The 14,847-nt window shown below is 41.1% G+C and overlaps 1 protein-coding gene across 1 annotated transcript; it reads left to right on the top strand.

Moving 5' to 3' along the window:
• The first annotated feature begins 3,856 nt into the window (after nucleotides 1-3,856).
• On the top strand, nucleotides 3,857-12,045 carry LOC116086996 (probable G-protein coupled receptor 83). The gene is made up of 5 exons (XM_031365361.1): nucleotides 3,857-4,815; nucleotides 5,433-5,558; nucleotides 6,591-6,724; nucleotides 7,095-7,780; nucleotides 8,414-12,045. Exons 1-4 carry the CDS (start codon nucleotides 4,357-4,359, stop codon nucleotides 7,741-7,743), a joined length of 1,368 nt encoding a protein of 455 aa, XP_031221221.1. The 5' UTR covers nucleotides 3,857-4,356; the 3' UTR covers nucleotides 7,744-7,780; nucleotides 8,414-12,045.
• Nucleotides 12,046-14,847: the final 2,802 nt, after the last annotated feature.

A 14,847-nucleotide genomic window follows, 5' to 3' on the forward strand; every position in this document is an offset into this window, starting at 1 on the left:
AAAGAAAATATCTAAAAGAAAAAAAAAAGAAAGAAAAAAGATTGCTTAAGTGTTGAAGTAGACCAAAGCAGGTGTGACATTTTCTTCTTCTTGCCAGTATTCACGCTTGTAGAGTAGCATAAAACATTCATGGGAGACTTGAGGGTTTTCAAGGTGGGCTGGGGAAACAAGGTAGGTATCAACACCAAGTGGTTTAGTAAAAGATGTAAGTGTTTTACTCCTGCTGTGTGTGATTTTGTTTGATTAATCACTTCTATTCATATTTAAGACTCAAAAGACAGAAGTTGTGGTATTTCTACACAACAGAGAATGATCATTGTGAAACTCAGGTGTGAGTGGTCTACACTGAGACAGAGCACATCCAGAGGCAAACCATTGTACTGAGATTTGTTTTGGCAGTGATGAAAGTTGTCTGCATTTGAACATTGAAATGTGTTTTTCAGATTCCAAATGAGATGAATTTGGCCTGTGTTTTCTATAAATAGGGCCAATCAAAATTGTGTGTAGAAACATTTGGTTTGGGTACTATGGCTCAGTGTGAAGGCCTGAAGAGAAGGTTGAACACATTTGAGAATTACAGAAATCCTTTCCAACATAAATGTCTAATTCTATAGGAAAGATTAGAAAGAATGTAAAGCAGAGGAGAAATAATGTTTATCGTAAGATGCACAGGTATCTTGGAAGTAGTGCATAAAGAAAGCTACTTATCCTGACTCTTACTGTATAAAGAACTCTTCCTTCAACCATGTAAATAATGATTTTCTTCAACTTGCAACTATACTATCTCCATGGAGATACTTAGAAAACATTGCAATAATAGATAAATGCATAGGAACAACAGATACTAAACTCTCTATTTAAAACATTTATTTTTGTCCCCTGAAACAAACCAGAAACATTTTCTTACTTTGTATTATGTCTACTTTGAGGGCTAAAGTTTTTTTTTCTCTCTATTTTTTTGCCCATCTCTGTCTTTTGGGTAATTCAAACTCCAGACCAAATGCTAGTTTTTCTGCAAAGCTTCCTAGGTCTTCATCTTGTACTATTTGTTCCTGTAGCACCGATTGTCTGCACATCTTATGCCTGCCTCAATCAGGTATTTTCTAAGTATGGGTTCTTCCCTTTAGTGCAATGTTCAGCTTCTTAGAATTAGATGACACTATGGTGAACTCTCCTTTTAATTCCTGACTTTTTCTTCCATTGATAGACTGGGAACATAGACTGACCCCAGCATTCTTTGGGTACTGACTCTTGCAACAACCCTTGCAACGTTTCAAATAGCTGTTGGATATTGAACACTCGAGGACCTAGAAGATACCATGTGTTCATCAGGACATAAAATTAAAAAAAAAAGAGAGTTGGTGGAGGTATCAAAAAGAAATAAGTGGTATTCAGAAAGACAAGTATTGTGCCAGATATGGTGGCACATACTTATAAACCTGGAACTCTGGAGGCTGAGGAAGAAGGATCAGAAGTTTAAGGTTAGCCTTCCCAGCACAGTAAGATGCTGCTTTAAAAATCCAACCAAACAAAAGAGATAAATATCTTACATTTTACTTTATACTTATAATTTAGAGGGAAAAGTGATAAAAACAAAAAGGGCACTATGTGGGAAAGGAAGGATGTGAGTATAGATGGAGAGTAATTGTGGACAATATCCAATGATTTACACACACCATGTATGACATTTTCTTAACGAAGCCCACTATTTAAAAAAACTAAGAAACACAGTAATACATATGAACTCCAAATTTTGAAATATGTGAGAAACTTAGTGTGATATAACACACATCATTTTCCTCTTTAAGAATTCACTACTAGCAGTTCTGTACAGGTCTTACATTAGTATGAGAGGTGAGTGTTTCCAACACCTTTTTGACAGCTACAGAAACCCTGGCTCAGAGAGACCAGCCAGCATGACAACTAGGATTAAACAGAAATGAGGATGTGAAGTTGGGAGGAGGTAGGGAAGGGGATGAATAGGATCAAAATACAATATAACGTTCTCAAAAAATCAATTATATATAAAACAATAATATACACAACATTAAATATAATATACTAATTATATGGAGAGAGAGGGAGAGCAAGAGTGATGGAGGGAGGAGCTGGTAGATCAGCAATCCTGATCCTGCCTTTGTATGTCTGAACCTCCGTATCAGAACCCTGATATTTTCTCCTTTGCATTTCCATTAAATTATAAAGTCCCATTTTTAACCCATCATCTTCACAACATCCCAAGCCCTTTAGGGCCATGAAAGCCAGATTAGCCAGCAGGTTGATGTATTCTGACAAACTTCTAATGTAAACGGCTGCAAATAGATCAGTCTAAAGACCCTGAATTAGTGCTTTCTCCAGGATGGGTCTGTGTGATAGAATTAAGATTTACTAATTCTTTCAAATGTGTTTATGTATGTGTCTCATCTCTGTGAGTCACCAAACAAAACATAATTTGCTTCTCTCTGATCAGCTAGTCAGTATTAGCCCATCGCCACCATCTCCCCACCAGACACAGCATCCCAGAAATATTACAACACCCTCAGATCTGCCTCAATTCTTTCTTACTTTCTTAGTTTAGTACAAATACCCAGGAGTTTGCTTGTCTGCGTCATGGCTCCTTTGTGAGCTTTGATGACTGGACAGTGATGATAATAGTTTTGGCACTAAATTGATTCTTGCTTATGCCTTAATCAGTAATTATTGACATCCTTGAAATCAGGTGTTTTTCTTTTTACTTCCTCCAGAATAGCAGTGTAGCTTCTGGGCAGTAAAGGGTGGCTAGAAAGTCACGAGACTGGCTGTAACAAACACCAGGATTTCTTAAAGAGAGTGCTTGCTGCATAGCCGAGGTCTCTGAATGCCCTTTCTCATTTTTAGTTCTGGTGCTTCAATCATTTTGCCTCTGACCTTCTATAACCTATATATCCCGTTTCTCTATGGCAGATGATAAGTAAATGACACACTATGGGTCTCCTCTATCCTTTCTAGGTCTGCAGCTTAGTTGTTTTGGCTGTGACTCTAACACTTCTGAAATAGAAATGTAGCTAAAAATTTCCAAGGGAAAGGCTAGTCTGAGATCACCAGTCCTAGTGTGTTTTCACTTCAACCCTCAATGACTGAGATCTCCCTCTCCCTACTGCTTTAGATTTTCGCAGCATTGATATGCAGAGCTTCCCAAATCCTAAATCTTCCCAAGGGACTCACCCTTTAGGCAGTTGACTAATCTGACACAGTCTAGTTTCCAAAAGTGTTACTTCCTGGGTGTCAAATGAGTGTCCTGTTTCCAGAGGCCAGGAGCAGAGTTCCCTGGTCGGTGGCATGCAGTTCTGAGGCCAGAAAAAGCAGAACATACTGTTGAGCTCACTCCCAGGTGACCCTTTCTTGCTTCTCATCAGCTAAACTTCCCTCCTGTTTCTCCAGCTGCACCCTGCCTTGTTCTCTCTGTGAAACCCCCACATCTGTGCAGGTCTTTCATATCGACCACTCTTCCCAGGCAGCTGACTGGCTTGCTGGTCCAGATGCGACTGCAGTCTCCACAACCTCCATTCAGTACCTGTGTCACAGCTAGCCGGTGCCTAGGGCGATGATGCAGAAAAGAAACAGAAAGCAAGGGAAAGAGGAGATGCTGAATTCAAATTATAGGCAGGGCGATGTTAAAAGAAGAACCCATAAACAGTAAACCCTGGCTTCCAACTGCAGGATTAGAAAAAGGAGAGCCAAAGGAGAGCAGCGAAGGGAGGGGCTTGAGACAGGAGTGACAAAGACTTTGCCAGCCTCTCAGACTCCCCAGCCCAGAAGGACAGGGCGGGGGTTGAGTCGAGGCTCCCCATTGGCTCCTGCGCGGGCCCCTGGACTTTCTATAAAGGGCAGCTGCAGAAAGCCTGCTCTGCACGGGCTTGGAGCTGGAGTGGCAGTGCCTGACTCCGCCCTGCCCAGAGCGCCAGCCAGCCTTGGACAGAAAGACTTACAGACTGATGACTGACTGAAGGCAACAGAAATTTGGTCGGAATGATCACTGGCAGCATGGAGGAGAATCTGTGCTTGAGCGAAGCCTGACGCCATCACCAGTTTGGAGCAGGTGCTGTGGGCACTCTCCAGGAAGAGCGTTTGCAGACAGCCTGCCCTGTGCTCAGCTGCTCAGCTCTGCGCACTTGCCCACCCTGAGCAGGGCCAGTTATTTTGCTGGTTCCTGGTATTTCTTCCCTCTCCCTAATCCAGACACCCCAGCTCAGAGCTCCAGGGAACTAAATAGATTGCCTGGCTGTCTGTCCACGGCCTTAACTTTGCCCTCTTTCTTTTTTGAGAGCCTCCTGAGTGAGTAGCTTAAGGTCCTCAGGGTCCACTACAGGCACTGGGATGGATGCTCCAACCACGGATGTGCCCCCAGAGGATTTCCAGAGCCCTGGCACCATGGGCTTTGGGGACGAGCTGACTCCAGAAGCTCTGAGTGTACCTAGTGGTTTTGATGACTTGATCACTTCTACCACCTCCCAGGTGCTTCAGGCCGCATCCAATGCTGGCCGCAATGGCATGTTGTCCAAGATGGATAAGTTGGCAGACCACATGGCCAACACGGGGGACCTGGCTGACACATCGGGTCCCCTAGATTTGGAAATTGTATCCCAGGATGAGCAGGTGCAATTCTGGTTAGTGGTAGGGTACACCGTAGTGGTCTTTGCTGCTATCATAGGCAACTGGGTCTTAAACCACATAATTATGAAGTATAAGAGGGTACACACTGCCACCGGCCTCTTCGTTGTCAACATTTCTGTGACCAACATGATGCTCGCTCTTCTCAGCTCTCCCTTCACTATGGTAAGCTGGGGTACTGAGGAGGGTATGCTGGGAAGCAGTGCAAGAGCTAAAGTTAAGCTTTGTACTTGGAACAGTGAGTTTTGTGTGGTTAGAGGGAGGGAGAAGGTTAGAAAGGGTTAGTTTGGTTTGGAGAACATTTTTCTAGGAAATCAGGCAGAAGCTGAGAAATATTGAAAAGAGCTTGGAAATGTGTTAGGAAGATTGGCAGGATAGTTGTTGCGTTGCTGAATTAATCTCTTGCCATGGCAGAGAGTGAGAGAGTATTGGGCTGCTCAGGGAAGCAGTGGGACCTGTTGCTAGTGAGCTTTGGGATAATGTCTGAATCCAAGTTTTATCATAAACTCTGTTTCTTCACCTTTCAAATGCTGTGTGTGAACTTGAAGTTAGTTAACAGGTTTTGCAATTTAGTGTCCTTCTATGTCTTCAAGTCAGGATGCTGTGTGGAGGAAAATGTGAGAAGCATGAGAACTGGAGTGTAAAAGTATTTCTTTGCATATTGACAGAATGATACCAGTAGTTTGGTGAAGCAAGGAGATCTTTATTTGTATTTTGGGGCTTTTGAGAGGGATAGAAAAAGGGATGAGTTCCTGTGCATCACCAAACCTTTTCTCCTACAGGTGCGCTATCTGTGTAATTCCTTGGTGTTTGGAAAGATGACATGTCACCTCAGTCGCTTTGCCCAGTACTCATGTGCCTATGTAACTGTGATGAGCATGGCAGCTATTTCCCTGGATCGACATCGGGTATGTGCTTCCTAGGTCTTGTAAAAGACATAGTCTTCTCTTAGGTGTATGGAGAGAATCAAGGTTGCAAACAATCTACAAACTTTCCCAAGTTCTTAGGTCTGTATATGCAAATGTTTTTGTGTAATTCAGGGAGATTGAAAAATGGTGAAATACAGAACGTCATCAAATCAAATCTAATAAAAATGCTACCATCTTTTCTCTGATGCTATGGGAACAGAAATGTGCCAGTACACACATGATACATGTTCTTCTTTGGAAAGCATTTCCTGTTTGCTGCATTGCAGGACTGGCTAAAGGAAAAAAGACGGCAGGGCTAAGTGAATGTGAATGTGGTTTTAGGTTTGACTGAGGACTTCATCTGGAAGGGGGTGAAGTCTGTGAGGAAGGACAGAGGAATTGAGTAGGGGTATGAAGAGAGTTGAGGAATAAGGAACTAGGAGCAGTTGAAATCAATTAAAAGGGAGTGAGACAAGGGATAAGAAGCTGATTACATAGTTAATCATTCAGGAACTAGATAGAAAAATGAGTGGTCTGGGGAGACCAAGGAAATGAGGGGTATGTGGCTAGATCCAGATAAGGAGACAAAAAAAAAAAGACACATAAGGGAACAAACATAGAGCAAAGGAAAGAGGAAGGAAAGTGTGGCTATGAAGAAAACAGAGATGGGAGGGGATGGGAGATGAGAAAGGCCATGGAGCAAGTCAGGTAGAAGGGTAGATGAAGGAATATTTGGGGGTATTTTTCCACCAATTAGAAGGTAAAGCAAATTAAGTCACTTCAGTGAACATCTGTCTCCTTTCTCCACAGAACTGCAGACAGAGAAACAGGAGCTTTGAAGTCAGTCCCCTTGAATTGCTGGCTTCTTCAAGTGTAACAGTGCTATATTTTCATGAAACAAAGTGCCACATACATGTCAAATGAACTACTCTACAAAGCACGCTATCACCCACATACCAAGTCTTTGTACCCTTTTATAGATGCCTAATTTACTTCGAATTGTTTAGTTAGGTGGGATCCTTTTCTTTTCAGGTGATGCTCTATCCTTTGAAGGCCCGGATCACTCCCATGCAAGGCAATGTTTGCATCATCATCATCTGGATTGTGAGCACTTGTGCTGCTTTGCCACATGCTGTTTACCAGAAGCTTTACCAAGTAGAATTTGGGTAAGAGGAACATGGGGTGACATGATTGCTGTTATTCTAGCAACCCCAGGCCCTGGAAGTCACAAGGAATGATTCAGAAATTAGGGGCTAGAATAAGCATATTTCGAAACAAAAAAATAAATATCTCTAAACTGTAATTTGTCATTATTTCCCTAAAACCTCCTGTCAGTGGGTTACAATTTCCATCTCTGGGGCTATGGTTTTCCTGTAGGATCAGTTAAATCTCAGTCCTTCTGGTTTTATACTCAATACACACACAATACAAACAGTAAATACATCTCACCTTTAAGATCTAATTGCCATACAGTTTTTGTGAGCCTTAAGGAGAAGACTAAATCATTGGTTTTGATTTTTCTCTCTCATAACCTAGCAACACAACAGAGGAATCTGCCTGCCTCCCAAGTTTCCCATATACTTCTAAATCCACATGGAAATACCTTGACCTGGGCACCTTTCTGCTGTTCTTCATCTTGCCTTTGCTGGTGCTGGTGGCTGTCTATGGTCATGTGGCCAAAAAGCTGTGGATCCATGATGCTGTTGATGACATCAATATCCACACTTACATCTGCCAGCGTGGGAAGAAGAAGCAGACCCTAAAGATGCTGATGACAGTGGTGCTTCTGTATGCAATCAGCTGGCTCCCCCTCAATGTGTACCTGGTGCTCCTGTCCAGTGAATCCATCTCAAGCCACAATGGTCTCTACTTTTTCCTCCACTGGCTAGCAATTAGTAGTTCCTGCTACAACCCCTACATTTATTGCTGGCTTAGTGATAGTTTCCGTATTGAAGTTCAGAAAGTCATCATGGAAATCCAGAAGATGCTACTAGATAAAATCAGCCGCATCAGGGGAGAGCATCGCCGACTGAGCTCTGTATCTCATAGCCAGACCCCTGGCAGCGTGGATGCCAATCCAGGAGTGCCCAAATTCCCACGATTCAGAGATTTTGATGAGCTGCCCAGTCCCCCTCCCTCCCCAACAGTGGAAATCTCCTTTCTCCATTCAGTGCCTAGAGTTTAAGCTGCCCAGACCGCGATTGACTATCAAAATATCTAAGGTATGATAGGATCAAAATAACTAGAATTCATTCAGTTCTCATATGATTACATAGAAGGAAGGAGATTACATAGAAGGAATGAAATTGTATTGGAGGGGTGAGGGTGATGTGAAAGTTTTACTTGCACTTACAAGGTAAGCTCCTAGATAGCAGTATTGATGTTTTATTTAGATGTATAAGGACCTGATTTCATTATTATGTTCCCATGGAAATGCTAGGAGACTAAAGCATTATTTCTTAAGTTTCACTGGATGCTTTGGAAACTTGTAAGTGCAAGTTTTTAGTTGTATCTTTTTCTCCTGTGGTAGTGAGGGTGGGAAGTGTTACAGATGCCCAGGAATTGATAAAGCAGTAAAATTATTGACCCCTCCCATAATCATTATTCCCCCTAAGTTATTTCCCCAGGTTGCTGAACAAGAATTTAGTGATAGCTTCTCTCTGAGTGTAAGAAAAATCAAAGTGGCCAAGTTCACACTTCAACATCCCAAATCTCCTCCATGTTTCTGACTCTACATTTAGTTTCATACTTTGTTTGTGTACTCTTTACTTTTGTCTTTCTTTTACTGGAAAAAAAAGAAAAAATATATAACATGCTGAAGCTTACCATTGTTTTAATTATTCCTATCTCTTTAGCTTATGAACAATTTCAACTCAGCAGAAGAGAGGAGGAGGAAGAAGAAGAGAAATGATACCTCATCCTGTCACTGCCATTATTCTGGAGATAATGTTTTAAGGTTCTTTGGACAGCATCCATGGTTGCAAGTGTCAAGATGATACCAGGATGAGAATTGAACTTGTGGTCCTCCTCAATTTCCTCTCTTCTTCCTTGTCTCTTCTTCAGTATCCTTGGCCTCCCACTGGTCTCACCCCTTTCCTTGGCTTTGTCCATTTCCTCTTCCTTGCCCCTGTTCTACCTTCTACTCATCCTTCTCGTCTTTCACTTCCTTCTCTATTTCCATTTTTTTCACTGTAATCTTTCTTATTGTTTAAAAAATGTAACAATGACAAGTTATCCAGTCTCTACTGAGATATCTCCTGGTTGGTAAGGTATAAACAAGTATCTAGGTAATGAGGGAGTAAGAGTTAGCTTCCAGCTACTCTCTTTTCACTTAGTAAAAAGATGTGGTGGTTTTGGGGGTTCAGAACTTCAAATGTTTCTAGTAAATTACCACACTTGCTATAGTGTTGAATTCCTTTTTAGATAAAGGACAAATTGGGGGAAAGACCTAATTCAAGTTTAAATAATTTTCTTTCCATTGTCTCTTTATGTGCCCTTTTCATCCTTTTAATTTAATCCTGTCATATTATTAATAACTCAATTACAAAACAATGAGCTTGTATTACTAAAGTATATTAATACATATTTGGAGTAGCTTTAGGCTGTAAACAAGATTGAATCTTCTATTTATAACCATTGTAAACTGCCAACCTACCTGTGATCTCCTTTTGGCTTAAGCTGTTTTAGGGATTAGTCTTTGTGAGTAGTGAGCTCTGCTTGTGTATTTTTTCAACATGCTATGTAAATACTTCTCATTATCTTAAGGACAGGTATGTGTATTTCCTTTTCACTCACCATTTGGTAGACTAGATATTTCCCAGGATAATGGGCTGCCTGCTTATGGTTCTGCCTCCCCACATGGAGAAGGCAAAGTCAAATTTTGCTTGAGCACCCCAAGTTTCTTAGAAGCATTGTACCTAGCTCTGATAGCCTTCTTCTCCTGTTTGGACAAGAAAAATTTGGGTAAAGGGCTATCATTGTAATTTAAATGAGAATTGTGCTGTTATAAGTTAACCTAACATTCTATCCTTCTGAAAAAAGCACTTCCCCACCCCATCCTTATTCTATCAAAAGAATCAAACTTCTTTCACCCCCAGTAAGGCTTGGGATCTGGAATGTTCCATGCTTGACAGATAATCCAGCTTCAAAGTTTGCTTCTGACTTGTCTGGAAACACTTCATGTGGGCTTTTGTTTAGAAATTTTTGAGCAGCAACTAATCTGAATTCAGTACCCAGGCAAGTCTGAGGGTGCTACCATTGTAAGAAGTTTCTGGCTGAAGGGCTCATTTGGTTGGAACATGGTGCTAATGAGCTCTAGATCCTAGGCTCTAACCCATGTGCAGCCATTTAGCTCTGTGGGTTCGGGCACGGTGCTAAAGAACTGTGGTCACATGGTTTCTAAACCCCATGTGTGTCCTTTTACATAGACTGCACCACTTACCCTAACCACCCTTTTTCTGAACAATGGTTATTAGCCCCCTGGAAAGCCCAGCAAAACTGTTGTGTAAATATTACTGCAAAATTTGTTTTCACTTCTGGAGACAACAGTTTATAATATAAACCTTACTGTGTGTTAGCAATGTCACATTATTAGAACAAAGAGAGTATACCAGAAGTGACAGAACAGAGAAATTGCTAGATTTTCCCCTTTTACAAATTCAAATACATTTTTTACATGTTTTAAATACCAAGAAACTGTATCTTGGAACCACTTAGGATATTTGGAAGAGTGCTTTGATGAGAGTAAGACCTACAGGTAGCCTGTCTGATATTCAACCTTAATGAGACAATTTGGAGTGGGGGAATTTCTCTATTGGCATAGATATCCTGGATGCTGGTAATCATGTTTTGGTTACTGTATATCTGACATATATATTCTTTCTCATGTCTTTTAAGCTGACAGATTCTTTCACTGCAAATTGCTGTATATCTTGTAAGTTAAGATATCTTTCCACACTGTCACAAGAAATTCTAGAAATGCATAAATATACACTAACATAAATATACAAGTACATATACCAACATACATTCATGGTATAACATAGTAGTATACATAATCTGTCACAACTTTGTTGTTTCTGAACACTGTCAACATCTCTAGACTCTGAGGCAAAGTTTCACTAATGGACATAGTATTGTCATCTGGCTCATATAAGGAGAGAAAGGAAGTACACTAGCTATGAACAGTATGAGAGTAAAGATACAGTTGTTTAGTCTGATATTTCTTGTTCACAGACTTTTATGTGTATATTTCAAACTTACTTCCCTTATAACAGTGATAGTAATATCTTTGTGTGTGACTATGACTTTGTATTATAATTCTCAAAGTAAGATCTTATGATACTTATCAGCAAGTGTTCATTTTCATTACCCCATATTGAAAAACTAAATACTCTTGGGGTGATTATATAAAATTTCAGCCTCAAATATGGACTTCTTGCATTTCAGAGTAAGCCTTATCTGGCTGCTCAAGGAGCTCATAGAGGAAACAGTGGAGATTAGCCTCCTGAGATTTTCCTGACATAATATATGCAGGCCCAAGTAAAAGTGTCTATGCTCAGATTTATGTAAATGAATTTGTTAATTGGATTAGTTGAAATGTAGCATCTGGAATGAATTCCCTGTTCTTTTGTGATGAGATCTCCTGCAAGTAAAGTTTGCGGGTTTATTTTTATAGAAAGACCTGAGAAGGTACCTAATAGATACTGTGCTTCATGGCTTTTAATTTAGAGAATTTTCCAGTCAGTGGTGGGAAGTCTGTATTAAGAATTGGGAAGGCGAATACTGTATTTGTAATTTGAGACAAGAGGCTGTCAATGCTTTTGTATCTGCAACATAAGTTAACTACAAAAAACATAGAAAAAAATAAAGTCTTTAAACTTAGAGTCTATATGACAGTTAGTGAAATTTCACTCATTACTTGCTTGAGTTGTTCCCCTCCCCCATGAAATGCAACTGAATATGGTGATACCTTAATGGCTTCAGCTTCTCAGCTTTGCTCACAGCTCTGTGAATGGATGGAAAATATCCTAAGCACCTGTACATAGGCATATCATATACTTGCTACTGATTCAAATCTAGAAGTGAAACAGACTGTGTAGAACTGATGCCTTTTGGGACAAAGACTGTAACCCTGTCAAATACTACTCAAATGACAGAGGAAATAAGGCTCCCTGAAGTGATGTTGATGAATTACATATTGACAAGAGGAATTAAAGAAGTCTTACCATGCTACAACAGGAGAATGAACATTATTCCTACTAATGTGCTTGTTACTTATCTACTTGTTACTGTTGCTTTAAATATTATCTACTATTGTTGTTAATTCTCTCTACTCTAATTTAGTGTTTAGCTATGTATTCTATACTGAAGAGAGGAGGGGCCAAAGGGGAAGGGATATTGTGGTGTCAGGGGTATGGAAATAGTAGTAGATTAGGACATATATATTTCATAAGCGTATACTAAATAAAACTATTTGTTCAAAGCATTCCTGATCTCTTCTTGTGGATTTAATAGTAAAGGGGTAAAAGATGGGGGGCAGTGGCAGTCGGCTTTGTGGAATTTGTAATCCACAGTGGCACATTTGATAAAGTAAGCATTTAAACTTTTCCATGTGGGTAACATGTGGGCATTAAAGTATAAATGGATGGGGTGAAGGTATAACATAAAAGCAAATCTTTTTTCTCTTTTATGGAAAAGTTCAGGGTAAGCAAAGGAGACAATTTTTCCTTGGGGAAAATGTACAAAAAAGATTTGAAGTTCTGTTTTTGGAGTAAGGAAAGTATAGCTGGCATATTAGTAGGTAGGAATGAATAGAGGAAAAGAGTCCAAGAGTGGATGTGTTAAGGCTAGAATATCCCAAGTAAGGAAGATGCCTCACTTGGTAAAGCCAAATTCAGAACTTGAAAAGTTCATTATTCCTCTAAGTCAGTTGTTCTCAACCTGTGGGTTGCAACCCCTTGAGGTCACATATCAGATATCTTGCATATCAGAATGGGAGATAGGGAACTGGGGGTAGCCACCAGCAAGTCCCAGATACCAGGCAATCAAGAGACTCCCAGGACCCAACAGGGATGAGATTAGCTGAAATGTCCAAAAAAGGGGAGAGAGAACCTGTAGAGACCATATCCAGAGGTTAGGCAAGGCCCCTGGTTGGAGGATGAGGATACCCACTCATCTACAAATTTTTAACCCAGAATGGCTCCTGTCTAAAGGGACAACGTGTGGAACAGAGGCTTAAGGGATAGGCCATCCAGACACTGTCCCACCTGGAGATCCATCCCACATACAGACACCAAACCCAGACACTATTGCAGATGACTAGTGCTTGCTGACAGCAGCCTATTATAGCTGTCTCCTGAGAGGCTCTGCCAGTGCCTGACAAATACACAGCCAACCATTAGACTGAGCATGGGGACCCCAATGAAGGAGTTAGAGAAAGAACTGAAGGAGCTGAAGGGGTTTGCAACTCCATAGGAAGAACAATAGCAACCAACCAGACCCCCACCCCAGAGCTTCCAGGGACTAAACCACCAACCAAAGGGTACACATGGAGGAACCCATGGCTCCAGCTACATATGGAACAGAGGATGGACTTGCCAGGCATCAGTGGGAGGGGAGGCCCTTGGTCCTGTGAAAACTGGATTCCCCAGTGTAGGAGAATGCGTGGGTGGTGAGGTGGGAGTGAGTGGGTTGGTGGGGGAGCACCGTCATAGAAGCAGGGGGAGCCGGGAGGGGATAGGAGGGTTCTGGAGGGGAAACTGGGAAAGGGGATAACATTTGAAATGTAAATACATAAAATATCCAATAAAAATTGAAATTACAGTTAAGAAGCAGCAACAAAAATAATTTCATGGTCGATGGGGGTGTCACTACAACATGAAGCATTTTATGAAAGAAAGGGTTGCATGATTAGAAAGGTGGAGAACAACTGTTCTAAGTATATTTTGCTTAAGCTGTCCCTGAAGATTATCACATTGGCCCTTATTTATTCATTTTGTATCCTGATCTCTGTCCCTCCTCCTGCCACCCCTCCCTCCAAATCTCCCATGTTCTCTGAGAAGATAGCCATACTGAATATCCACCCCCACCCTCTGGCACATCAAATTTTTGCAGTGTTAGGCACATCCTCTTCCACAGAGGCCAGGCTAGGCAGCTCAGTTAGGAAAATGGATTCCACAGACAGGCAACAGCTTTAGACAATGCCTGGTCCAGTTGTTGGGGAATCTACATGAAGACTGAGCTGCACATCTGCTACATGTGTAGGAAGGCCTTTCTCTAGCCTGTGTATGCTCTTTGGTTGGTTGTTCAGTTTCTGATAGTTCATAAGGGACCATGTAGGTTGCCTCTGTTGGTCTTCCTATGGGTTCTTATTCCCTAGGGCACCCAACCCTCCCAACTCTTCCATAAGAGTCCTCAAGATCTGTCCTATGTTTAGCTCTGAGACTCTGTTTCAGTCAGCTGCTGGGTGGAGCTTCTCAGAGGACGGTTAATCCAGGCTCCTGTTTGAAAACATAACAGAATATCATTAACATTGTTAGGGACTGGTGCTTGCCCGTGGGATGAGTCTTAAGTTGGACAGGTTATATTTTTTGTTAATGATTACTTTTTATTTAAGTCTATATGTTTGTGTCTATGTGTGGGTTTATGCAGGTGAATACAGTGTGAGAGAAGGCAGAAGAAACTTTTGGATAGGTAGCTGTGAGCTAGCTAACAGGTTCAGGCAATAGACCTGAGTCCTTTGTAAGTGGAGTCAGTGCTCTTAACTGCTGAGCTGTCTCTTCAGCCTCATGGTGGTTAATGTTAAATACTTATTTCCTAAAACTTATAGTCACCTCAGAAGGGAATCTAAATGAGGAAATATCTATGTCAGGTTGGCCTGTGGAAGGTTGTCTTGATTATTAATATGAGTGAGAAGACCCACAATGAATGTGGCTATCACCAGCTCATGGTCTGGGCCTGGAACTGTTTACAAGAGAAGGAAGATGGCTGAGCATTAGCAGTGAGCAAGCAGGCAGCTTGAGTGTATGTGTTTTCCTCTTTTCTTGATAGTGGATGTGGTGTGGCCTGCTGTCTCAAGATTCTGTTTTTGTGACTTCCAGCAGCAATGGACTATAACCTTGAATTGTAGGCCAAATTAAGTTTTCCATACCCCATGTTGCTTTCTGTCAGGATGTTTTATCACAAGAACAGAAATGAAACTAGAAAAGATTAATAATCAAAAATCTAGTTCCAGTTAGGTAGCTTTACCAACATTCCCTATTCCCTAGCCTATATGTCTCTTTGCCTT

The sequence above is a fragment of the Mastomys coucha genome, chromosome X (genome assembly GCF_008632895.1).
Source record: "Mastomys coucha isolate ucsf_1 chromosome X, UCSF_Mcou_1, whole genome shotgun sequence".
NCBI classification, from domain to species: Eukaryota; Metazoa; Chordata; class Mammalia; order Rodentia; family Muridae; genus Mastomys; species Mastomys coucha.

Excerpts from the sequence above, each read along its gene's own strand:
- LOC116086996 (XM_031365361.1), top strand. The coding sequence starts at position 4,357 with ATGGATGCTCCAACCACGGATGTGCCCCCAGAGGATTTCCAGAGCCCT. Across the intron at positions 4,816-5,432 it reads TCAGCTCTCCCTTCACTATG|GTGCGCTATCTGTGTAATTC; the intron begins GTAAGCTGGGGT and ends TTTCTCCTACAG. Across the intron at positions 6,725-7,094 it reads CTTTACCAAGTAGAATTTGG|CAACACAACAGAGGAATCTG; the intron begins GTAAGAGGAACA and ends CTCATAACCTAG.